The sequence below is a fragment of the Mustela nigripes genome, chromosome 3, assembly GCF_022355385.1.
Source record: "Mustela nigripes isolate SB6536 chromosome 3, MUSNIG.SB6536, whole genome shotgun sequence".
NCBI classification, from domain to species: Eukaryota; Metazoa; Chordata; class Mammalia; order Carnivora; family Mustelidae; genus Mustela; species Mustela nigripes.
The window spans coordinates 149,374,347-149,399,641 of NC_081559.1; the positions used below are offsets into that span (position 1 = coordinate 149,374,347).

Sequence of the window (25,295 nt, forward strand, 5' to 3'; positions counted from 1 at the left end):
AGAATGAAGTAATAACATATGGCTATCCTTGGTTTGGGAGTAACAACTGTTGTTATATTAGTGATCATTAAGTACAAGACAACAAAAAAATAACTCTTATACTCGTGAATCTTTTCTCTGCCATTTAAATTAATTTTTGTAAATAGGTTTTACTAAAAAGAAATTACTAAAATCTGCCTTTTCAAAGGTAGACTTAACAAATTAACAAATTGAGAAAATTTATAATTTCAGTTGCTGATGAAAAATCACTAACTGTATTCAAAGGGTTTGGATTAGATAACCATTATCTGTTGGACCTGGATACCAAATGTCTCTTAGCTTCATAACTTTTTATATCTAAAAGTAGGGTAGAGATAACTACCTCATATGACTGCTGAAATGTGAACTAAGATAATTCCTATAAAGTGCACAGTGCCTGGGGCAGAGTAAACACCCAGCTTGTGTTAGCTTTATTATAAAACTTATTTCCATTCTAGATTTAAATGACCCAAAAGGTGGAGTTACAATTTTATGTAATATTTACCAACCTCTAAAAATGTTTATCAGAAATGAGAGAATTGAGAGAAAGATTCCGCTCCCAGACCTATTCGTTTTTTTTTTTAATGCACTTTAGTTTGATAAACAATTCTACTTCCATACTTGACCTTTTAGAAACAGAGTTACCACTTACTCCTTGATCAGTACTTTAACATATTTAACACTTATGTTAACGTATTTATTCCTATGCTCATTAAAAGTTTAATCTTTGACATTTAGATGTCTTACTTCTTTATATTTATGCTAACCCTATTTTGTGGTCTGTTTCATTTTTAATAAACCTATAATTTTTGTATGAATACATTTCCTTGTCATTAGAGAATGTTAGAATATTTTATGTAGCTGGTATCCTGGGTAGAGACTGGCAAGGAAAATGAGCAAGAAAGAGACTTGAATGACTCATCAAGCTGGAGACGTTTTTAACCATTGCTTTTATTGTTTGGGAGCTCAACCCGCTCAGTGGATATAATTTTCTTTCTGGCAGCAATATTATGTGCTCTTAATCATTACTGATGGTGTGATAACAGACCTTGATGAGACCAGACAAGCTATAGTTAATGCTGCCAAGCTGCCTATGTCCATCATCATTGTCGGAGTAGGAGGTGCTGACTTCAGTGCCATGGAGTTTCTGGATGGTGATGGTGGAAGTCTCCGCTCCCCATCAGGCGAGGTAGCCATCCGAGATATCGTCCAGTTTGTGCCTTTCAGACAATTCCAGAACGTGAGTACCACTCCTCCTTATTCTTCATGCACAGTAAGGAGTTTGAACACAGACCTTCACCAGTCCATCACCACGTAGTGAAATAGGTGTCTGGGGTTAGAGGATGTATGGAGTTTGGGTTTAAAGAGCCCTGATTTGATTTTGCAGTTTTGCTTTAAGTTGTATACTTGCACGCCTCTTGCCGTCTATATGATGAATTGTTATATAAGTGGTGTTGCTGCAAATGTTTTAAAATGTATTTTATCTTTACCTATGTATGTAACAACAGAAAAACCCTATACAAGTATATGATGAATTTGCCAGACTGGAAGTTAATCTGATGAAAATCTCTCAGGACTTTGTTTTACCCAGTTCACTCCAGTGGTAACATCTTGTAAAACTACAGCACGGAATCTATGACCAGGGTATACACATTGATAAACAATGAAGGTCCATCCTCTCAAGACTCCTCAAGTTGCTCTTTTATAGCCATACCCACTTCTCTTACACCTCCACCCCCCTGTAACCCCTGGCAACCACTAATCTGCTCTCCACTTCGATAATTTTGTCATTTCAAAAATGTTATAGAAATGTTAGGATTGGCTTTTTTTTTTTCCCCCACTCAGCAAGATTTTCTGCAGGGTTGTTTCTGCATATGTTCCTTTTAATTGCTGAGGAATATTCACGGTGTAGGTATTAACCATTCATCCACTGAAGGACATCTTTAATTGTTTTCAGTTTCTGTCTGTTATATGCAAAGCTGCTATAAACATTCATATACAGGTTTTTGTGTGGGCATAACTTTTTATTTCTCTATTATACCCAGAAGTGCAGTTTCTGGGTCGTATGATTATTGCCTGTTTAATTATTAAAGAAAATGTTGAACTTTTCCAGAATGGTTATGCTTTTTTACGTTCCCAGGAGCCAGTGTATGAGTGTGGGGGAAGGTGATTAAAAGTGTTAATGTTAGGGATCCTTGTGATGATGAAACCGTTCTATATCTTGATTGTGGTGATGGTTATACAGATCTATCCAGGTGATAAACTTATATAGAATACTACATCCACACATGCAAATAAGTGCATGTAAAATAAAACTGGTAAAATCTGAATAAGGCCCATGAACTGTACCATTGTCAGTGTTTTTGGTTTTGATATTCTGCTATAGTTATAAAAGATACTACCTTTGAAAGGTAGTATCTTCACTGGGTGAATATTGTTTTTGCAACTTCCTATGAATCTGTAATTATTTCAAAATAAAAAGTTAAATTAATACCAGGTGAATAAAAAAACCCACCTTTAAAGTTAAAGAAAAAAGTAATTATCAAATGCCAAAATGCTGGCACCAAAAAAGGACTTGATAAATATTACTGGGTAATATAGCATTCCTAAGTAACATTGGTTACTTAGCTCATTCTGTGTTTCACAGACTGTTCCTAAGACAGGATATAAGCCTAGGAATTGGGAATTACTGCTTTTTACTGACAGGTGAGCTATTCCTAGTCTGTTATCAAAATGCCAGTAAGAATTTGGTTACTAATAAAGTCACTCTGATTTTGTTTTTTTATAAGGCTCCGAAAGAAGCGCTTGCTCAGTGTGTCTTGGCAGAGATCCCCCAGCAGGTGGTGGGCTACTTCAACACATATAAACTCCTTCCTCCCAAGAACCCAGCTAAGAAATGAAAAGAGCTATGGCTGCCTGAGCAGAATTCTTTTGTGCTGTGTGGAGCAATGGATTCTTCTCCCACCCCGAATCATGAATCTATTATTTTACATGCTTTTCATCGCCAGCATTTATGATGTAAAAAGCATTCTTTTTATACTTTTTTTTTTGGAGGGAAGTGCTAAGTTAATCTTCGCTCAATAATGCAGTGATTGCTAGTGACTTGCAGTGACACTGTGGGGATTAGAAACTTGTTTGAGAAAAGTTGATTTGGTGGTTGTGGTTGTTTACTTTCATATGGTGAAAATACGGTTTCTGAATGTTTGTCAATAGAAAGAATGAAAATTGCTGGGTTGTGATTTGCAGATTGGTGTACTTTGTTCTAGGCAATATATGTTTCACAAACCAACATAACCATACCTGATGACAAGAACTTCTTAAATTAGATGATACTGAATTTGTTCCTATAACTGTATTCAGTGCTTTTCCATGGGATAAAACTACATTCACTTTGCCTGAATTTTGCTGCAGTTTTGACAATGCAGTTTACAAAACAGTATGCATTCACCTTAGGACTTCTTAAAAAATACTGGATGAGAAGGGAAGGCATATATCCAATTCTTAAAATGTACAATCAACAAATAAAAAGAACCTCATGTAAGTAAGCCATTTTTATTTGCCTTCCTAGATTTTTTATTTTCGTTGTAGAATACTGTAAACATAGTCAGATTTGACCTTTTCATTTACTGTATGTGACATTCAGAATTTTATATCTGTGTAGATGATAGGTTAGCTTAGATTAAACATTATTAGAGTATTTTAATTGGAGTTTATTAAAATGGTTAGGACTGCTTTATCCAGGAAAGCTATGAGGACCAAATATATAACGGAAAATTCAGAATTCCATTTCCTAATGAAATACTTATTAAAAAAAGACAATTTTTATATTTTCCTTGCTAACTTTCACACATTGATTTGTACATTTGTGCAGATTCATTTAGACATTTTCTCCCTTTTATTAGTAACATTTTTAGTCTGATTTTTAAACTCATGATAGTGGTTTTATATTAATCAAAATCAAATTTTGCTTTTTAATTATGTTATTTCCCAAGCCCAAAATGTATGTATTAAGCCTAAAAACCTGTTATAACTTAAAAAAAAAAAATTCCCCACTGCTACGTTAGGATAGAGTGGACTTTACATCCTTTTTTTTTTTCTTTTTAGAGCAGAATTTTTTTCCTGATTTTTACCCTTTAGAACATATTACTTAGCAAACATGACATTTTCAGAATAGATTTAGTAACATTTTATTAAAGGACCTATGTGCCAAGTACTATGCATATTCGTAGGTTGGCCAATCATCTCTAACAATTTAATGTTAAAATTTATGTGTTTATCCTCTGTCCTTAAGTGGATGCACCAGTGCCTTGCTGACATGCCTTTCAGTCTTATTGAAAACTTGTACCACAGCTCGTACAGCTTGTTCTCTGAAATGTCTAAAGGAGATGAGCTCTCAGCCATCAAGAATTTTGGCTTCTCAGAAACAGCTTGTTGCCAAGGTCAGGCCAAAGAGGAGACCTGCTTGTTGTTGTGATTGTCTAGCTCATGTGAGCAGTTCCTCCTTTCCCACTTAGCTAGCTTGCCTCTGCATATGTGCTATTAGCTGAAGGTACCTAATGAGTAGTCTGTTACCCTGTGACATATCTCAGTTGACAAGTCACTTTAACATTAGTTAAGTCAGAAGAAAACTGATCATTCTTCCAGAATTTTAGAGCCTTTTTGTCTCATATGTCCTGATTTCAATTCTCTTTGTGTGCTGGGGAATAGCATATATATATTGCTGTGGTTTTCAGGATTTTTTTTTTTTTAACAAATTGAAGCCTTAAAATATATATATACACACACACATTCTCATTGTACAGTAAAACAGAGAAGTAGAGCTTCTCTAGGTCCAGAGCAGGTCCAGAGCCCTACTCTCGGGGCCTCCTTCTCAGTCTACTTAACTAGCTCCTGGTTGTAGCCAAGTCACTCCAAAACCACTGGTCAGGAGCATTCGTTGTTTTCGTGAGCCAAATAACCTCCAAATACTTCTGCCACCACTGTCAAATGGATTTGGTCTTCATAATTTTGTATTCTGGTCTTAACAAGAATTATTCCAATTTTAATTTTATTTTTCATTCTCATTTTTAAATTTTTTTTTTACTCATTCTTGATCAGGTTCATTAGTAGATGTTATTATTCATAAGAACTGTGATTCCAGAAAATGAGAATAATTGATTCCTTTTTTTGCAGTTCTGAATGAAAGCATTTAAGGTTCTAAATTACCATTTTGTAAAATTCTTACAATCTCACCAATTCACCTCATCACATGCTGATTTAGTATTGTTTTATGTAAAAATAGTCCTTTTCCCTATTGTGCCACCATTCATTCAAGTGTCATTAGTTCTTAAAATGCATTAAAAGAATAACCAAGTTGATTTTCGTATCTTATATAAACACCTGTATTACAAACACATATTGGGGTAACAGTGACCTGGACAGACATAATATTTTTCAAATATGCCTTTACTGAGAAAATAACATACCAATTAGTATGGTCATGTCATCTTGTGCTTCAAACTGAAATTTTTAAGATCATAACATTTCAAAGTCAGATCAGGGATTTACAACTGTTTTTTTGGTAGTGCCTTAGGCAGCCTTTCCAGAGTAAATTCTGGGCCCCATTGCTGTTTATGCTTTATTTGACTTACTTTGTCTTTCATTTTACGAATCTCCAGGAAAACCATCTCCAATAAATTTTCCCTAGTCTCTTTATGTGAGTGGTTGGTAGTCATGGGAGTGACACATAAGGGAGACCAGAAGTTTGGTTGGGATTGCAAGAGACTATTTTGTGCTTTAATGATGTCATACTTAATAATAAGTATATAAGTTACTAATATATGAGTTGATGTTAAATATATCTTCCATTTGAATTCTCGCTGGATAAAATTATTTCTTGATGTGATACAGTAGTGCCTTGTTTTCATTTATTCTTTCTCTAAATGTTATCAAAACCAGTAGAAAAATTAGAAATAAAGTGAATATAGTATTTTAGGTGGCCTGTATTCTCTTTTATTGAACTGAACATTTGGGTTTTTTAAAAAAAATTATTTTATGGGATTTATTCATTTAAAAGATACTGAATGTATTCAAGATACATTTCTTTTTTACTTGTTAAAAAAGATTTTATTTATTTATTTTTCAGAGAGAGAGAGAGAGCACAAGCAGGTGAATAGTAGGCAGAGGGAGAAGCAGTCTCCCCACTAAGCAAGGTGCCCAATACGTGACTCGATCCCAGGACCCTAGGATCATGACCTGAGCCGAAGGCAGATGCTTAACCAACCAAGCCATCCAGGCATCCCTGAAGATAGATTTCTGGGTGCAGTAAGGGAAAGGTTCTCAGCTTATAGCTGGGTAGCCTGAAAAATATGGCACTCACAATCAGTTGTGTTAAGCAGGACAGCAGAACAGTATACCTACCTTACTTTTTTGTTTGTTTTTTAAATTGCGTCTGTGATATTGCAGTCATTGGACAAGGCCTTGGGGATACAATGGTAACTTAAGTAGCCACAGCTGCTGCCTTCGTAGAAATAATGGACTGGGGGGAGAGAAAACATTAAATGAGTAATTACAGAGACATGAGATCAGTGTATGATGTAAAATATTGTAGCAGGAGACTTGACCCATCTAGTGGGCAAGAGCACTTTTCTGAGCACGTGATGTGCCATGTACGCTAAGACCTTAAAGTTAGCTGAGTGAAGAGTGTTAAAAGCATTTAGAAGGTGTTAGGTCAACAGCAAGTACAAAACTGAATGTTTTAGGAATGGAAAGAACTTAAAGTTGCTGGAATATGAAGTGTGGGAGGAAAAGTGGTAGAAGAGAGGAGAGATGAAATGGAGTGATTGGTAGAGTTTACAACCTGCAGGACCTCTGGGGCATGTAAGGGAGTTCAGGCTTAGGCTAAAGGTAATGGGATGCCACTGAATCAACTTAAACAAAAGAACGATATAATCAGGCTTTATGTTCTTGAAAAACTGGAGAGCCTTGCATGTTAGGTCAGACGGAGGCCTGTTGCCAAACTTAGGCCTGGCCACAGAGGCTTTGCCTTGGTGAGGCCCTGCTGAGACAGTTAGTGGTGGTCACCTTATGGTAGAGACCCAGCTGTTTGGTCACATACTTGTAAAGTGTCTGATTCTAGGTCAGTTTCTGAATTCTCTGCTTTTCCTGCCACAACTCTGTCTCCACATCAAATCATCCGTTAGGCCCCTATCTTATCAACTCCTTAGTAGTTCAGAGGCTGGCTTGTACCTCATGGTGATGTAGATGTCTAGGATTGTCAGATCCTTTATTTATTTATTTATTTTTTAAAAAGATTTTATTTATTTATTTGACAGACAGAGATCACAAGTAGTCAGAGAGGCAGGCAGAGAGAGAGGAAAGGAAGCAGGCTCCCTGCTGAGCAGAGAGCCCGATGCGGGGCTCGATCCCAGGACCCTGAGATCATGTCCTGAGCTGAAGGCAGTGGCTTAACCCACTGAGCCACCCAGGCACCCTGTCAGATCCTTTCTTGTAAGAAGACCATGACATTTATCATTTGTCACCAAGCATGGCCATGTGAGGACTGGCTACATTCCCCAGAAAACTCACAACAGGTTGTAGTGTCCTTGGAGAATTTTACTCTGGCTTGGCTTTTGATTCTCTCCTCCTGAAGAAGAAGTGACCAGTGAGGGAAGCTTGGATGGCTCAGCTGGTTAAGCATCTGCCTTTGGCCCAGGTCATGATCCCTGGGTCCTGGGATCAAGTCCTGTGTTGGGCTCTCTGCTCAATAGGGAGCCTGCTTTTGTCTGCTGCTCCCCTTGCTCTGTGCACACTCTCTGTCAAATAAATAAATAGACATATTAAAAAAAAAAAAAAGAAGTGATCAGTGAGAGAAATACCATTATAAGCAGATTTTTTACTTCTTACCATAGGGAAAGGGAGGCCTTGATATCTTTGGCCTTTTCACAAGCAGACTGGGCACAACAGGTTTTGTAACAGCACCTGTCTTCTAGGACTAGACTCAGAAGAATATCAGGAATTGGGGAGCCCTAGAGAGTTCTTAGAAGAGTGAGTAGGAAATACTTTGACTTTTTCAACCAGTCCTTCCATCCAGTAAGAAGTATGACTTGTTTTTGAGCATATATTTATTGAGTAGCTTAGTACTGGCAATCAATAAGCAACATCAAGATGAGTAAAATTTCTTAGTCACTTCAAAGAGCTTATGATCTAATATGGAAAAGGAGACAGTATGTGATGCTAAAGTAAAAGAAGAATAAGCAAGGTGAGGTGGCCCCTTGTGCTTCAAGTAAGACTGTTTCTTATGCCTTTAGGCATCCGTTGTCAAGACTACAGAGGAGACTTCTGGCTGGCCAGATGCTCCTCCCTCCCCTCCTCCCAGCACTTGTTTCTCTCTCCTGCTGTCCTACGACTGTTAGGACTGATCCTGCCAGTCCTCACAAGAAGCTCAGATCATAAATTCCTCACTCCAGCCCATCTCGGGCTCCTCTGTACAATCCACATCTGTACAACCCAATGCCCTGCAACTGCTCAAACTCTGCTGCTCTGCCCTTAGGAACGGCCATTCATTAGCATAATCCCTTCTATCAGTGCTTTTTCTGAACAATCCCTTCGTGTTTTTACTCTAATTAAAACCTATTGCTCTTGAAGAACCTAACTTCCTCTGCAGTCTTCTCAAGTAGTTATTTTCTCTTCCTGACCTAGTTGGGTTTGGAGGCAGGGTTAGGTGTCCTCCTTGGCCCTTCCTTCTGCATTAGATAAACCCCTCCCTCCTCTTTAAAACCTCCAGCTTTGAATCTCTTACCATTAGTTTAGATCACTTTCTATTCGTTTGTGATAATCTTGTCTTCCACTTTACCTCAGTCCTCACTCTAGACTTTATTATTACCCACAACAAACCCTTTCCTAATTTCAAGTATCCCATTTTCCATTAACAACCCACTTTACAACTTCAACAAATCATTCTCCATCACTACCTTCAAGTTACTAATCCTACCAACTTTTCAAAGGCTCCTGCTCCTTTTCTAGACTTTTTTTTAAAGACTTTATTTATTTTCGAAAGATAGAGAGAGAACCCAAGTAGGCAGAGTGGCAGGCAGAGGGAGAGGGAGAAGCAGGCTTCCTACTAAGCAAGGATCCTGATGCGGGTCTTGATCCTAGGATCCTGGGATCATGACCTGAGATGAAGGTAGACACTTAACTGACTGAGCCACCCAGGTGCCCCTCTAGACTTCTTTTCTACTGATCTTTGCCTTGGCCACTCTGTTCCAAGCATTTGGGCTTTCTTGCTCTTAAATGAATGTGCCTGACATATCCCTGGTTCAGGTCTTTTGCACCTGCTGTTGCCCCTTCCTGAAGAATTCTCCCTAGTCACTTGTGAGCTTTGCTCCCTCACCTCCTTCAGGTTTTCATTCAGTTATACCCGGTAAGGTGTTTGCTGATCACTTCGTTTAAAATTATCTCTCTTTCTCCAGTACCATCTATCCTCGTCTCTGCTTAGGTTTGTCATTTTGTTTCTTGTCCTCTTCACCCATTATCATGTCAGTTCCAAGAATCAGGGTTTTGTTTGTTTGTTTGTTTGTTATTTTGTTCATTGCTGCATCATGAGCCTGGAGGAGAACTTGGCATTTAGTAGACATGGGGAAAAAAAATGAATGAATAAGGTATGTGTTAGAGTATATGCAAGGATGGAAATTAGTTTATATGAGAAAATGTTGAAGTTTAGAGTGGGGAGATTTTCTTCTCATTGTGGGGAGCAGCTAGAACACTGGGGAGATCTTGGAGGGCTTCACAGGTGGCTCAGTATTTCATCTGAAATTTGAATGTTACTTGGGGTTTTCTAATGTAAAGAAAGCAAATGAAACTGCAAACAAAGAAATTGACATTGTCTATGGCTTGAAGTCAGAAAACAGTGTGGTTTGCAAACATTGTTGGTACCGGGAGAAGAATATGTGTCATAACTCTTCTATTTCATAACAGAATCTCTTCACCCACTTTTACAAATGGGATGTCAAATTCCAGTTCTGTTAATTTTTCATATTCCTGTTTTAGTGAAATCTGTGGTTGGTCCCTTTCTGAAGTGCAAGTTAAGTCTGAAACTTTCCTCTCAGATTTAGAATATAAATATGGTCCTTACATGGCAGCCTTTACTATCATTTTGCCCCATGAAAATTTTTTTAAAAAATATCTTCTTTATCTATTTGACACAGAGAGAGACAGTGAGAGAGGGGACACAAGCAGGGGGAGTGGGAGTGGGAGAAACAGGCTTTCCATAGAGCAAGGAGCCAGATGTGAGGCTCAATCCCAGTATCCTGGGATCATGACCTGAGCTGAAGGGAGACGCTTAACAACTGAACCACCCAGGCACCCAACGACTGAGTCATCCAGGGGCCCCATGCCCCATGAAATTTTGAGAAATATACTTGTTTATTTGAAAAACTCCTTCTTCAGGTGGATGCTACTTTTATCAAGTTAGGCCATGATCTTTACATTTGAAAAACAATTTATCTTTGACCTTGGGTTCTGCCATACTGTGGTATGGTCCTGGGCACAGAATTTTGTTTCCGTGTTCTGTATAATGGGGCCTTGCTGTAGTAATCTCAAAATTCCCTTTCAAGTCTAAGATTCTGGTGTAAACAACAGAGCTTGATTTATTTAAAGCTGGATGCGAGAAACCGCATCACAAGCCTGGTTAATAACCCTTAGCATGCACCGTGTGCTGAATTTCATATTACTGAAGAGTTTCCAGCAGATAGGGTCCTCGTATATTTGTATCAGAATCATTGTGTGCAGTAGGCAGAGACGACCAGGACTACACAGGGACAGTAAGAGGGGCTGTGACCTTTCAGGTAGGTCACTGCAGCAGTGTCCCTCCCTTGCTCTAGCACCGCCTTTGATCCCTGTGGCCCAGCACCCAAAAACTCAGATTCGTCTACTTGCTGTGCAGGGCTCCTGGCCTGGGACACTAGCCTTTCCAGGGATTCACGCCCCGAATCGCCATGCTCCGCTCGGTGGTGCCTACACATTCCCCACAGGTGACCCTGCCTCCTCCCACCTGAAATGATCTCCTCTCTACCCCACTTCTCTCCTATAGCCCCAGTGAGACCGCCTGTGAAGCCCACGGTGTATCCAGTGGCCCCTGGGGAGGCGGGAACAGTTCGATCCTCCTTTTCCTCCTATGCTCTGTGAAACACCCGTCCCATCCCTGTTTTTGTAATTTTTCAGAAACACCAGTCCCTTTCAAGAACACTGCCTCTGTACATGCCTGAAAAGTGGTGTGTAAGTGAAAAATCTGTCAGTCCTCTATCCTTTAAAATGCATTTAAAATAAAAGTTATTATTTCAGAATCCTAAAATCTTGCTTCATCTGAGGGAGTTATTGTCTAGAAATGTCAGGTTGTATTGCTTAACGATGCACATTTATTTGACCTTTGCACTGTCATTTCTAGTCACAAAAGTTATAGTAGGAAAAATACAGCCAGTCATAAAAACTCATGGAGGAAAACATCAAATTTTACTACAGTGTATGGGTAAGGTACTTAAAATGTGAATTTCAAGTACCTTTGCTTTGATTAGATATAATAAATTCCAGAATAGGATAATGATTAATATCTTCCAGAGATTTACAAAAATTCCTCATAGGAAGGTAAAAGAATTATTAGAAGTACAGAATAGGTCCAAATTGCAGAAAGTACAGATTCTTTCTTCTCTCATTGCTGTTCCATGTAGCAATTTATCATCTGATGCATAACTGAAATGAAACAGTTTGTTATATATTATTTTAGGGTTATTTATGAGCAGTGTTTCACCAAAGATGGTTCCTAGAATATGAGTAGGGGTACAAATTATTTCTTTTCTGTGAGTGACTTAGGGTTTTGGGCTCATTCTAATACAACATTTGATATAGTTACACACTTTAGCAGTAATTTCTAGTTCAAAGTTCTCTCTCTCTCTCTCTTTTTTAAGTAGGTTCCATGCCCAACATGGAGCTCAAATTTACAACCCTGAAATTAAAAGTCATATGCTCTGCTGCCTGAGCCAGCCAAGTACCCCAAAGGTCTTTTAGATAAAGAAAGGTTTAGTTTATTTTTGACATGGTCTGTGTGTAGGATTACCAGATTTAGTGAATAAAAATACAGGCATCGAATTAAATTTGAGTTTTAGATACATAATAATTTTTTTGGTATAAATAGGTCCTACATATGGCATGGGACATACCTATACTAAAACAATACTCACTGACTAGATGTCCTGTATTTTATCTGGTAATATCCTGTCTGGGTGATTACAAAAGTGGCTACAGTCTTTCCCCTTTCTGTACCCACTACTTTGGCAATGTGACTTTGCAGTCCTCCCATCAAGAGGTATGTTTTGTTTCTCTGGCCCTTCCATCTAGGCTGGTCTTGTGAGTTGGCTAATAGAATTCTAAGCCTAGGGCCGCCTGGGTGGCTCAGAGGGTTAAGCCTCTGCCTTCGGCTCAGGTCATGATCCCAGGGTCCTGGGATCGAGCCCCGCATCGGGCTCTCTGCTCAGTAGGGAGCCTGCTTCCTCCCCTCTCTTTCTGCCTGCCTCTGCCTATTTGTGATCTTTGTCAAATAAATAAATAAAATCTTAAAAAAAAAAAAAAAAGAATTCTAAGCCTAGACCTCAAGGACCATGCTCATTTCTGCCTTCTCTCTCTAGGAACCCTGTGCAGCCTCCAAGCCTAGGATAGGAGGCTATATGGATGACATAAACCAATCTATCTGAGACTTGTAGACCAGCAGCCCCCAGCGAATTCAGCAGCTGACTATAGAGCATGGACTAGCCCAGCTAAGACCAGAAGAACCACCTGCTGAACCAAGCCCAAATGGGCAACCTACAGATCCTGATGATTATTTTAAGTCACTTAGTTTTAGTCAGCAAAAGCATGTTGATACAGTTTAACAATGGAAAACAGAGCTGGGCATTTTTTTTTTTAGGACTACTGGACAGCTTATAGGTTGTGCAGAATTTGGAGGGCTACAGATGAAAGTTAATATAAGACATAATTTTTGTAATCACTTTTGAGCAAATAATACTTGAAGATGCCTTCAGGGTCAGTCAGAGGAAATTACTTGTTGAATAAACACTCTGACTCACAGAAAAAAACTTACTTGTATAAAGAGATGTTGCTTTACTTCTTTAACAATGTAATGTTTATGAAGTGTAGAAGTTCTGCTGAGTGACTTCTTGCTTCCTTCTTCCTTTTCTGGGATCTTTTCAAGATACATCCCTTGTAACCAGTCCATTTTGCACTATACCTTTGACAATTGATTACTGGGATCAGACCCTGCTGGGGGTTGAGGAAGAATTTTCATATATCTGTGCACCATCAATTAGCCAGTTAGTCACCAAACTACTTGTTGACTTCTCAAATGACTAATGAACATGGCTCTATCAGGGATCCAGAGAAGAGATATGTGGGTTAGCAGGTGTAGGGGAAAAAAGAAACGTGGTAGGGAAAATCTCGGTCTTTGCCTCTGGGGATCCCTGGATGTCTGGGTTTTGACTTTGGGTTAAGATAAGGGTGATGGGATTTATGATGTGGTATTTCAAGGGCTCAACTCCTTTGGTGACCCCCAGAGTTGCTCTTTACTTAAGTTTTTCTACTGTTCTAACTGATTAGTCAGTCTGCCTTCATTGTGTGGCTAGAGGGGTTTATGACCTCTGGTGGGAAATAAAGTTTTGAGCTCTCTTGCAACCTGAGTTCCTTGCCTAGATTTCATGGTTCAGTCCTTAAACAGAGCATGATCAGATCCTTGTATGACTAAGAAGGCTGGAAGCTTGTTAATGGGATGCCAATCAGACCCCTCAGTGCTTGCCTGGGGTCTTCCTCTTCCTGCGTTATGTCCATTACCTTTGAATAAAAACAGCGAGGATGAGTGTGAGTATGAATATGAATATGTGGGTATGAATAGGCTCTGTGGAGCATAGTGAGTCCTTTCCAGTAGCCTAACTTAGGAAATCTTTGCACTCTTGGTGACCTAGGGCAAGTTAATGATTACTATGTCTCATTTTCCTAGTCTGGAAAATGGTGAAAATGGTAAGAAAAATAACGGCTTTATAGGATGGTTAAGAAGATTAAATGATTTAGTAGTGGTACCACATTTAGAACAAGAGCTGGACACAGTCAATGCTATATATTAGTTATTATTATTTTGAGCCTATTTGAAACAGCATGGGGGAACCTTAGCATTTTTATTGGGGTACATTCAAATGCCTTTGTGTGTGTTCAGAAAATTGCAGTGGGGCAACCATTTCACATTCTTAATGATGTTTGGTTTAAGCTAATGCTAGATTTAGTTTGCATTTGCTGGAGATCAACTGTTTAGGCAAGGAGATAAGTGGGGGAGAGAGGTCCTGGAAGAAAGCATGTCAATGACAAGTAGAAACTGGTCTGTTTCACAAATACAGATAGCGCACAGGAGACAGCATGCCCTTGGGGAGATCAGGGATGCGGCTGATCTGCTTTTGGCTCAGGTCATGATCTCAGGGTCCTGGGATTGATCACCGCATCTGGTACCTTGCTCAGCGGGAAGCCTGCTTCTCCCTCTCCCATTATCTTTGCTTGTGTTTCCTCTCTCACTGTCTCTTTCTTTCTCCTGGTCAAATAAATAAATAAAATCTTAAAAAAAGAACCCCAAACAAAAAAATTGTGACTCAACCAAATGATACATTTATTATAGTGATCGATTTATACATGGTTTGCGGAATGCATCTATGTTGTAGGCTTTTTGGTTAATATGATTTGTTAAAACCCTCTCAGCAAAGTGCTGTTTCAATGACCATCTTCTGGGACTTGGGAATAGCCTTATTATACAGAACTTAATGTTATACACTAATGGCATTTATTAGAATGGAATTCTATATGTATTATTACTTCCGACATCAGCCTGGCTTTTTTAGTCTCCTCACAGCATGAGACTTTAGTAATTATGCTAATGTTAGCTGATTCACGAGGACAACTTCCTAAAGTGCACTTAATTAACTTGGAGATTTTGTAAACAGCTGTACATGTAGGTTCTGCAAATTGTAGGGATATGTCAATCCGACATGTGTACAGTCTGCCTTCCTAACCTCATCACTTTTTACTAAAGCTGAAAACAATTAAGAAGCTCAGGTCTGGCACAGTTTGAAGCAAATGTTTGAGGAAGACTCTGAGAAATGTCACTTTAGCCTATCTGAAGATGGGAACTGTGAGATTCCTCCAGTCTGAGTCTGTGGAGCAGGATGAGTTAGGTACATTGTTACTTTTCAAGTTGGTATGCAGGAAAATGTTAGTTTGTTTCTTTAGCAAAGGGAATGATTTTTCCAACATGTTGCTACAATATGTCACCGTGTTCCCCCTCACCCCTACCCCCGTGGGTTTGTTGGTACCACTGAACAATATTGCTCTTTAGGGGACTTTGGCAAGTTAGATTTCACATCCATAAACTCCATTATCTCTGTTTCCCTTCAGTCCCTGCTGCTGGGTTGATTTGATATTTGAGTAACTCATCACCCTTGTCTGCATGGAAATTACCTGGTATTTTACTTTCAACATTTTACTAAAATCTCATAATCCCCTACAAGTGAGAAGTAATATTCATATACATAGGACGTTTAGTCAAGACTAACAGTGACGTGCAAGACTTTAACACACACATACACACACACACACATTGAAAGGTAAGTGAATCACTTCAGGGCCAAGACCAAAATAATAAAAATGGAAGGAAGAAACATCAAGAGAGAATGGAAGAAAAAACCTTACTACATAAAATTAGGAGAAATACCAATTGCACAAGGCTAATGACAACAGTGAATAGGGATGGTTTTGAAATAATCTTCTTACTACTGTATAAGATCACACTCTCAGATAAGTCCTAGAAACTAAGCTAGGGATTTGTCTCTGGTTTCTCAAGGGTCCTGGCAAGGTCTTTTTCCTTCATTAATTTAAGCCACAATCCTGGGTACAATCTCTTTGGGAATTAGCTAGATTATATCTAAAGATAATCAAACATTTATTGCTTAGCCTTTTCTTTGACTTCAATCGTCAGAACCTCTTCCCCAGCCTCTGCAGAAGGAGCCATGCTGATGATGAGGGATTGATGAGTAGTTCCTCCGGGTAAAGCTCCGCTTGTAATCGGCTGGGGCTCTTCTGCTGTAACAGAATTTGCTCTACATTCGGAGCTGTCCTGTGTTTTCTCTGATGGCTCTCTTCCTTTATTTTCATATTCTGCTCCTTTACCCTCTCCTTCTTCAGAATTTTCACTTGTTTTCTGGAAGAAGCAGTTACAAGAATTGGTTTTGAGATCATAATAAAGGACACTGGACTCTTTTGATTAATATACAATGGCTAAGGATCCCTACCAAGACAGATTCTCTGAATTAATGTGGGAATCATGTCTGCCTTGCATTTGACTATCATTTGATAACTTTCTGATGTGCTGCAAGAATGAGGTTGAGCTGTCACATTTGACTTAACAGAGTATTTCTGGATTTCATTTTTGTCCCTGACAAGAAATTCTCTTCCCCTTGGTTCTTATGCTCTCTGAATTATTGGACTTAGTGCTCAGGATTCTTTGCTTTTGCCTTAAAAGTATGTACTTATTTATTTTATGAAGATGAAATTTTAAATATTTATTTACTAATAAAAAAGTGTGAACCAAATGCCATAAAGATACTACAGAAAGTATGGTTTTCCTGCTGCATAAGCTCATGGGAGAATCTCAGGGAGAAACTTATCTCTCTTTCTTCATACAGTCTTTTCCTTTTGTCCCATGGGTGCTTGAGCTCTATGATTTTAGGAACTCGTATGCTTAGTATCATCTGTAGAAATTTCATAGCAAAAAATATACTATGCTCTTTGCTGATGATGCTTCAGGTCAGCTTAAGAAAGGTTTGTACAAGGTATGAATGTGCACATATAAAGCTGGGAAATTATTTAACACAATGACCTATATTTCAGTACCCCATAAGTCTTTTACATAACTTACTACTTCCATGCTGATTAAATGAGGCATTTGGTTTATACTTTATTCCTAATTTTTACCATAGCCTTTGTGTGTGAAAAAGGAGAGGCAAGTTTTAGTCTCTTGAGTGTGACTGATTTATAATATTTGCTTAATGATCTTCTGAAAGATCCACAGCCAACCATTTCTTACAGTTTTTATAGATAACATGACTAGATTCAGAAAACCTGAATCCCTGCTCCGTCTTCAATATCTGCCCTCATAGGCTTATTACAAGAATCAAAGAAATACGAAAATCAAGAGAGAAAAAGAATAACATTTGAGTATCTTGAAGTTTCTAAGAATTGAGAGGCAGCTCAGTGTAGGCCTAGAAGTCTGAGTACCTGAGTAATAGTTTTTGCTCTGTCACTTTTTGTGATCTTATCCAAATAAGTTGATCTGGAGTTCAGTTTCTTCATCTATAACAAGAAGGGCTTGGATGAAATCTATGAAGTTATTTTGGCTATTAACATTTGTGATATATAAGTGATTGAATATTTGTGAAAATATTTATTGGCTCACTGGTAAAATATGTTATATATTTATAGGTTTATATGTGTGCTTATTATACATATGCAATTGATTCTAATTATTCTTGGTAGTTTTGTTCTATCAAACTGCCACAAACAGAAAATTAGCAAATACTGAACCATTGCTCCTAGAGATAATGCAAGATTTTGTTCCTATGAGCCTCTGTTGACAAATTTTTGTCAACAAGTCAATACATAACCCTGTTTTATGTGTATTTCTGTTTAAAGACATTTATTATATATATATATATATATATATATATATATATATATATACACACACATATAGTTTCATTATATTGAACTCAAGGCCAATAGCACTGTAACTCTTGCTTGAATGATGCTTACCTAACATGTGTCTTTTCTCTGTAAGACACATCAGAGCATTTTTGTGCTTATGAACACAGGATAGTACTTCAGCTTTATGCAGTACAAAGATGAGAAAAACAAAGCACTTAAATAGATCATGAAAAGGTCACTTGTTTACAGCGTGAGAACTAAAACAAGAAAGTAGAGTGTCTTCCTTTTCAACCTCAGCTGAGAACATGTGCATTGGGAAACAAATTTTTCACTGCTCTGCATATACATATATTTGCAAATGACCATTTTGAACACTGATTTTGGGTTTATAAAGAAATTTCTGTGAGTAGGTAGATATGCAAATATACAGAATATACAAATAATGAGAGCTGAATGTATTTATATATACATATGTATTAAAAGTATCTATAATAAAACATGAGTATTAAATGTAATGATACATGCAGATATAGTTTAGATAATAATAAATGCTATAATTAAAGAAATAATTATTCACATTAGATGCATCCAAACTATCCTAGCATCTGAAATTGAATTAAAGCAGGAACTTGTCTGGGTATACTTAGTCCAATGGTCTGTTACAGCCATCCATCCACTCTGTCTTATCACCTGAATGGTTTGTTCTCTCTTCAATTTGAGTAGTCTTGCAAGTCCTGCTTTTCCTGTACCTCCCAGGAGAGCTTTAAACATTTTAGGTGTCTCTTGTTTTGGTGGGAAGAGAAAGGCAAGTCCTTTTCTTGGAGGAGTTGCCTCTGTGCCTGGAGCCTTCTTCTTTAGAAGCACACTGTGAATAGAAGAGAAAGGCTACTTTATTTTATTTTATTAGATTTTATTTATGTATTTGACAAAGATAAATCACAAGTAAGCAGGGAGGCAGGCAGGCTCCCTGCTGAGCAGAGTCCCATGTGGGGCTTGATCCTAGGACCCTGGGATCATGACCTGAGCTGAAGGCAGAAGTTTTAACCCCCTGAGCCACCCGGGTGCCCCGAGAAAGACTACTTCAGATAGTACTGTAAGAATTCTGGAAAAGCCTACCAGAAATACTAACATTTCTCCTAATCTGAGAAGTTTTCAATAGATAGTTGCATATATAGTTGTTTGTTAAATGCATCTCATGGAGAAAGTTGATCACTGCCCAAACTCTAATGGGGTTTTGAAGTTCATACCTGGCTTTCTTCATGAGGAGCTTTTCAGAATCTGGATAATGCACTAGAATTTGTTGGAGGGTCTTTTTGTCTAGAGTTAAAAGATTGGCGAACCCATGGGCTATCACATTGGCAGTTCGACGATTTCCTCCTCTTGCCGCTAGGAGGCTGAAAGAGGAGAAAAGTGAATCTTTATCACCAGTTTCAGTCTTCTTCTACCAAAATTAAAAAAAAAAAAAAGGTATCAAATATTTTAACCATTTACACTGCTTTGGAAAGATGAAGATGAGAGTTCAGGTGATTGTGTGGAGGAAGTTAGATGTGGTGGTGATGGAAGTGGCAACAGTTTTCAACATGTTTTGTTTTGAAATCCCACCTCAAATGAAGGACTTGTAGCCATCAGTGCCCCCATGAAATTCCACCCCAGATTCCAGAGGCTCACAGTCTTTTTAAACTCGATATCCTCTATTTGCTTCTCTAGCTTCATTTTTCATCTTCCCCATCCTCTTTGTTCCCCATAAAACTGACTAATGGGGCTCTTGTATAATAATAGTGGATAGTAGCTGCAAGATGCAGACTTTCTCTGAGTAAGTGTACTTAAGGAAGGCCAAAGGCAAAAGAGAAGACAGAAACAGGGTATTTCAGAGAGATTTGGAAGTCCTAACACCTAGAGCTGCAGCAAATATTAAGCACAGTCTAACTCCTAGCCAGATTAACATAAAACCTCATGCTAAAGACCTATCTACCTCAGTTCCTATTACCAATTGCATCATGTACAGCTTCCAACAAAAAATTATAAAGCAGACTAAAAAAAACAAAAACAAGAAAAACACAGCATAACAAGACAAAGAAAGCATTAGAACCAGACTGAGAGGGGCGCCTGGGTGGCTCAGTGGGTTAAGCCGCTGCCTTCGGCTCAGGTCATGATCTCAGGGTCCTGGGATCGAGTCTCACATCGGGCTCTCTGCTCAGCGGGGAGCCTGCTTCCTCCTCTCTCTCTCTGCCTGCCTCTCTGCCTACCTGTGATCTCTCTCTGTCAAATAAATAAATAAAATCTTAAAAAAAAAAAAAAAAAGAACCAGACTGAGATAAGACACAGATATAGGAATTCTCAGAGAATTTAAAATGTCTCTGATTAATATGTTAAGGGATCTAATGGAAAAAGTAGACATCATATAAGAATGGATGGGAAATGTAAGGAGAGAGAGTGAAATTCTAAGGCAATTCAAAAGGAAAGATTAGAAATAAAAAACATTGTAACAGAAATGTAGAGGGACTTTGCTGGGCTCATCAGCAAAGTCTGCACTGCACATGGCCAAGAAAACAGATGAGTTTGAAGACAGGTCAGTAGAAATTTCCCAAACTAAAATGTAAAGAGAAAAAAAAGAATTGAAAAAAGCCCCCAACAACCTGCTCCCAAACTTCAAAAACTCTAGGACAATTTCAAAAAGTATAATATGTAACTTTTGTGTGTACATATACATAAAATAAATACATACCATACATCATTCTTTAATACCAGAAAAAAAATATTTGAAGTAATCATGGCCAAGGAGTTTCCAAAATTAATGACAGACATTAAACCACAGATCCAGGAGGCTTGAAGACTATCACAACAATAAATACCTACCTCTGACAGTTGTGTTTTATTCCTTTTTTTGAAATCCAAGTGCTTGACCTAAGCTTGATTGCCATTTCAAAGAGGCATTCACTTCAAAGATTCTGATCTTCACTAAATACATTGCCAGCCACCCAATTATATAAAAAGCCAGACTGCCTTCCCCCAGTGAGGCTTTGTTTTAGAGATCTAGTTTATTTTATTATTTATTTATTTATTTGTCAGAGAGAGAGAGAGAGAGAGCAAGCGAGCACAGGCAGGCAGAGTGGCAGTAGAGGCAGAGGGAGAAGCAGGCTCCCTGCTGAGCCTGCTCTTATATTTTATATTTTAAATTCACTAATAAAAAGTGAGCCCACAAAATCCTAGACCCCTATTCTCAACCCCAATAGAAGCAGAACCCCAGGTCTATGTGTTCTTTCCCTCTCTGTGACCTTGGTGTGTGGCATCAGGTGGGCTGTGTAATTTTTGAGGTCTTGTAAGTAATAAATTTGTACTTTTTTAAGGTTTCCTAATGTTTGTTGCTGAAAGGCATCTTACAATTTTTTTTTTGAAGATTTTATTTATTTGACAGAGATTGGGAGTGAGAGAGTAAGCAGGGGGAGTGGCAGAGGGAGAGGGAGAAGCAGACTCCCTGTTCAGGGAGTGTGGTGTGGTTCGATTCCAGGACCCTGAGATCATGACCTCAATTGAAGGCAGAAACTTAACCAACTGAACCACCCAGATTCCCCTATGTCCTGCAATCTTAATTAAAACCAGAAAGGCCAGTCCAACCACAACATTGGGTTACTGATAAGTTTAGATTGGCACAAACCACCTAGAAGAGGAATAAGGATAATAGTCAGCAGATTTTTCATGAGAAGCCATGCAATTAAGAAGAGAGGGGAGAGAAATATAGTGTTGAAGGTCCTAACAGATTAGATCATAATTGTCCACACCACAAAGAAGAAATTCTAACTAGACATGATAGAAGTTAGCTAATGCCAGGGTGGTAATTATATTGCCATATATATGAATTTCTAAATCCAATATGTTGTACACCTAAAAGTTACACAATACTATATGCCAATTATGTATTTTGATAAAAATAAAAATAGTAAAAAAAAAAAACAAGAAAGAAACAAAATCAGCAACCTAGAATTCTATGTTCAGTGAAATTACCTTTTCAAGGTGAAAAAGAACAAAGATTTTCTTAGAAAAATAAAAGCAGAGGGAATTCAACATTAGTTCACCTACTCTGCAAAAATGTTGAAAGAAGTTCTGCAAGAAGAAAGAAAATAATGTAGGTTAGAAATTCAGGTCTACATAAAGGGGGGAAGGACATTGGAGAAGGAATAGAGATAAAATAAAACTAAAATCTTTGTTTTTCTTATTCTTAATTTTGATCTAACAATAATTTTAAATAATAAAATAACAATGCTTTGGGTGATTTATAGAAAAAGGATAAATGAAATGAATGACTTAAGGGCTGCTAGGGAAGAATTGGGAATACTGTGTAAGGCTCTTGCTCCGTAGGTTGTGTTCTGCGAAGATAGACTTAAATTAGTTTAAAATGTGTATCACAGAATGGCTGCACCAGCTTGCATTCAAGAGGAATTTGAGAGGCAGTGTGGGGGGTCATGGGGGGCAGGGAGGGAAAAAAATGAAACAAGATGGGATCGGAGGGAGACAAACCATTAGAGACTCTTAATCTCACACAACAAACTGGGGGTTGCTGGGGGGTTGGCGGGGAAGGGATAGGGTGGCTGGATTATAGACATTGGGGAGGGTATGTGCTATGGTGAATGCTGTGAATTGTGTAAGACTCAGGATTCACAGACCTGTACCTTTGAAGCAAATAATACATTATATGTTAATAAAAAAAGTGAAAAAAATGTATATCACAAATTCTAGGGCTACCACTAAAATGTCTTTAAAAGAAGTATAACTGACATGCTAAAAGAGGAGAGTTGAATGCTCAGTTGAAAACAGAGAAGACAGAAAAAAGGAGGAAAAAATCCTAATGTTAGGCCACCTTAAGGAATCAAACAGAGCCTCTTTCCAGCAGTTCTCACTGAACTTTGGTCCAGGTCTATCCAGGATGTTTAGAAATGGAAATACTTCCTCAATACATAAAGAAGATATTTGGAATCCATAAATGTTGACCATGTTAAATGACTACTTATTTTGTTTGGTGACTTCCCATTTTAAATTTCTTGTTCCATGGCAAAAACAGCCTTTCTTTCTTCTCTTCTTCATTCTTTCCCTCCCTTCCTCTCTTCCTCCCTCCCTTCCTTTCCTTCTCCTTCCTTCCTTCCTGCCTTCCTCCCTCCCTCCCTTCCTTCTTTCCTTCCAAGAGAAAGGGGCAGAGAGAAAGAAGGTGAGGGAGAATCTCAAGCAGGCTCCACACCCAGCTCAGAGCACAACAGGGGGCTTAATCTCATGACCCTGAGATCATGACCTGAGCCAAAATCAAGAGTTGGAGGCTTAACTGTTAAGCCACCCAGGCACCCCACCCCCAAAACTTATTCTTTACTCCTTTCCTGAGGTTCTTCCCAAGACAAGTTTGCTTTCACTTTTTTCTTTTTATTGAAGAGGAATGAATTTTACCTTATCTGCCTGCCTATCAATCTATTTCCATCCATCCATCTTCCTATCTATCTTCTTACTTGTCTTTCTGTGCGCAGGGTAATCCAGTAGTTAGGCAGGGCTAGATGGCACTGGAGAGCTTAATTTGGGTCTAAGAATGTCTCTGTGTGTGTCAGACAATGAGAGCAGAACGGAAATAACATATTTAAATGTCAGGTTATTTTGAGATTTCTCAAGCTTTAATTAAACTTGCCTACAGGTTACACGTTTAGAGTGCTTGATGAGTTTTTGAACAGAAGAAATAGTCTGTTTGCCAGATGGATTTTGCCCAAACTCTCTCAGCAATGTTTAAAATAGCCTCTTTTTTTTTTTCTTCTGTCCACAAAATGCTTCTCCAGCATTCCACCAATGGAAAGTTTCATGCATTAAATAGCTTAGTAAGAAGATCCCTAAATATGCCCGACCCCATGTAGTTTCTGAAAGCATGTACTAGAGGATAAATAGTGGAGGTTAATGATAAATGTCTGCAGGTCAAAAAATAACGAAGAGAGTAATGGTCCAGGAAAGAAAGAGTGGATTCTAATTCTAGATCCACCTCTGTGTGCTGTGACTTTAGACAATAACTTAATAACTAAATCTTTTTGATTTTTATTCCAACCACGTAAGTATTCATTGAGCACCTACCATGTATTCAGTGGAGTGAGTTAGAGGGCAAAGGAAGAATTATTCAAGCCTAGTGTGATTTTGCGTAAAGAATACAGATTTTGGGGTGCCTGGGTGGCTCAGTGGGTTAAGCCGCTGCCTTCGGCTCAGGTCATGATCTCAGGGTCCTGGGATCGAGGCCCGAATCGGGCTCTCTGCTCAGCAGGGAGCCTGCTTCCCTCTCTCTCTCTGCCTGCCTCTCCATCTACTTGTGATTTCTCTCTGTCAAGTAAATAAATAAAATCTTTAAAAAAAAAAAAAAAGAATACAGACTTTGCAACCAGATAACTCTACCATTTATTACACACATTTCTTTCTTTTTTCTTTTCTTTTTTTTTTTTAAAGATTTTATTTATTTATTTGACAGACAGAGATCACAAGGAGGCAGAGAGGCAGGCAGAGAGAGAGAGGAGGAAGCAGGCTCCCTGCTGAGCAGAGAGCCCAGTGCGGGGCTTGATCCCAAGACCGTGAGATCATGACCTGAGCCAAAAAGCAGAGGCTTAACCCACTGAGCCACCCAGATGTCCCTATTACACACATTTCTAAGCAGGTTACTTAATCACTCTTCTAGGAAACAAGACCATCTTTTATTACCTACTATAAGTATCTGATTATCTTTAGGGAGAAATTGGTGTTTATAGACTCCTGGTGTTTAATTATGAGGAAGGTGTTATTAGGTAAAATTCCCGGCTGAGAAATTTTAATTCCTAATTTGTGGCATGTAACTGTAGTAAGCAACAATAAATATAACTTTGTATTACTTGGAGCTCTCCAGAAAAATAGAACAAATAGGATATATACAAATATATGTACATATATGTATGTGTATATGTATTTAATATACATATTAACTATATATATTTTTATATGTGTGTGTGTGTACATATATATATATATATATATATATATATATATATAGTAAGTCTTCTCAGTCTCCATAACATATTTATTATGGGAATTGTTATGGAGACTGAGAACACCTACAATCTGCCATCTGCAAGCCAGAGACCCAGGAAAGCTGGTGGTGTCGTTGGACTGAGGGGAGATTGGCGGAAGCCTATAGTGTAAATCCAGGTTTGAGTCTGAAAGCCCAAGAACCAAGAGTGTTGATGTCTGCTGGCCAAAGGCAGGGGAAGAAGGATGGGTCAGCTCAAGCAGAGAGAGCCAGTTAGCCTCTCCTTTACCTTTTCAGTACCTTAAAGGATTGGGTGATCCTACCTGCACTGGTGAGGGTGATTTTCTTCACTCTATTCAAATGCTAATCTCTTCCCTAAACATCCTCACAGACACACCCAGAAATAATGGGCATCTCTTAGTCCTGGCAAGTTGACACATAAAATTAACCATCATAGTACTAGTGGTACTATACATAGCACAAATGTGTAGATAAGTGAGTGAAATCAGATGTG

At 38.4% G+C, this 25,295-nt stretch overlaps 2 protein-coding genes across 2 annotated transcripts in view; one reads left to right on the top strand and one right to left on the bottom strand.

Annotated features, from left to right (window-relative positions):
* CPNE3 (copine 3) overlaps positions 1 to 5,991 on the top strand; it is a 50,227-nt gene extending 44,236 nt beyond the window's left edge. Inside the window, exons 15-16 of the mRNA XM_059394822.1 lie at positions 1,022 to 1,258; positions 2,808 to 5,991. Of these exons, the coding sequence (XP_059250805.1) occupies positions 1,022 to 1,258; positions 2,808 to 2,918 (348 nt within the window). The 3' untranslated portion in view covers positions 2,919 to 5,991. The remainder of the gene's footprint in view (positions 1 to 1,021; positions 1,259 to 2,807) is intronic.
* Positions 5,992 to 16,015: 10,024 nt separating this feature from the next.
* The window catches only part of CNGB3 (cyclic nucleotide gated channel subunit beta 3), a 154,187-nt gene continuing 144,907 nt past the window's right edge, over positions 16,016 to 25,295 (bottom strand). The window contains exons 16-18 of the mRNA XM_059392911.1: positions 19,023 to 19,169; positions 18,466 to 18,640; positions 16,016 to 16,273 (exon numbers count right to left, since the gene is read on the bottom strand). Of these exons, the coding sequence (XP_059248894.1) occupies positions 16,016 to 16,273; positions 18,466 to 18,640; positions 19,023 to 19,169 (580 nt within the window). The remainder of the gene's footprint in view (positions 16,274 to 18,465; positions 18,641 to 19,022; positions 19,170 to 25,295) is intronic.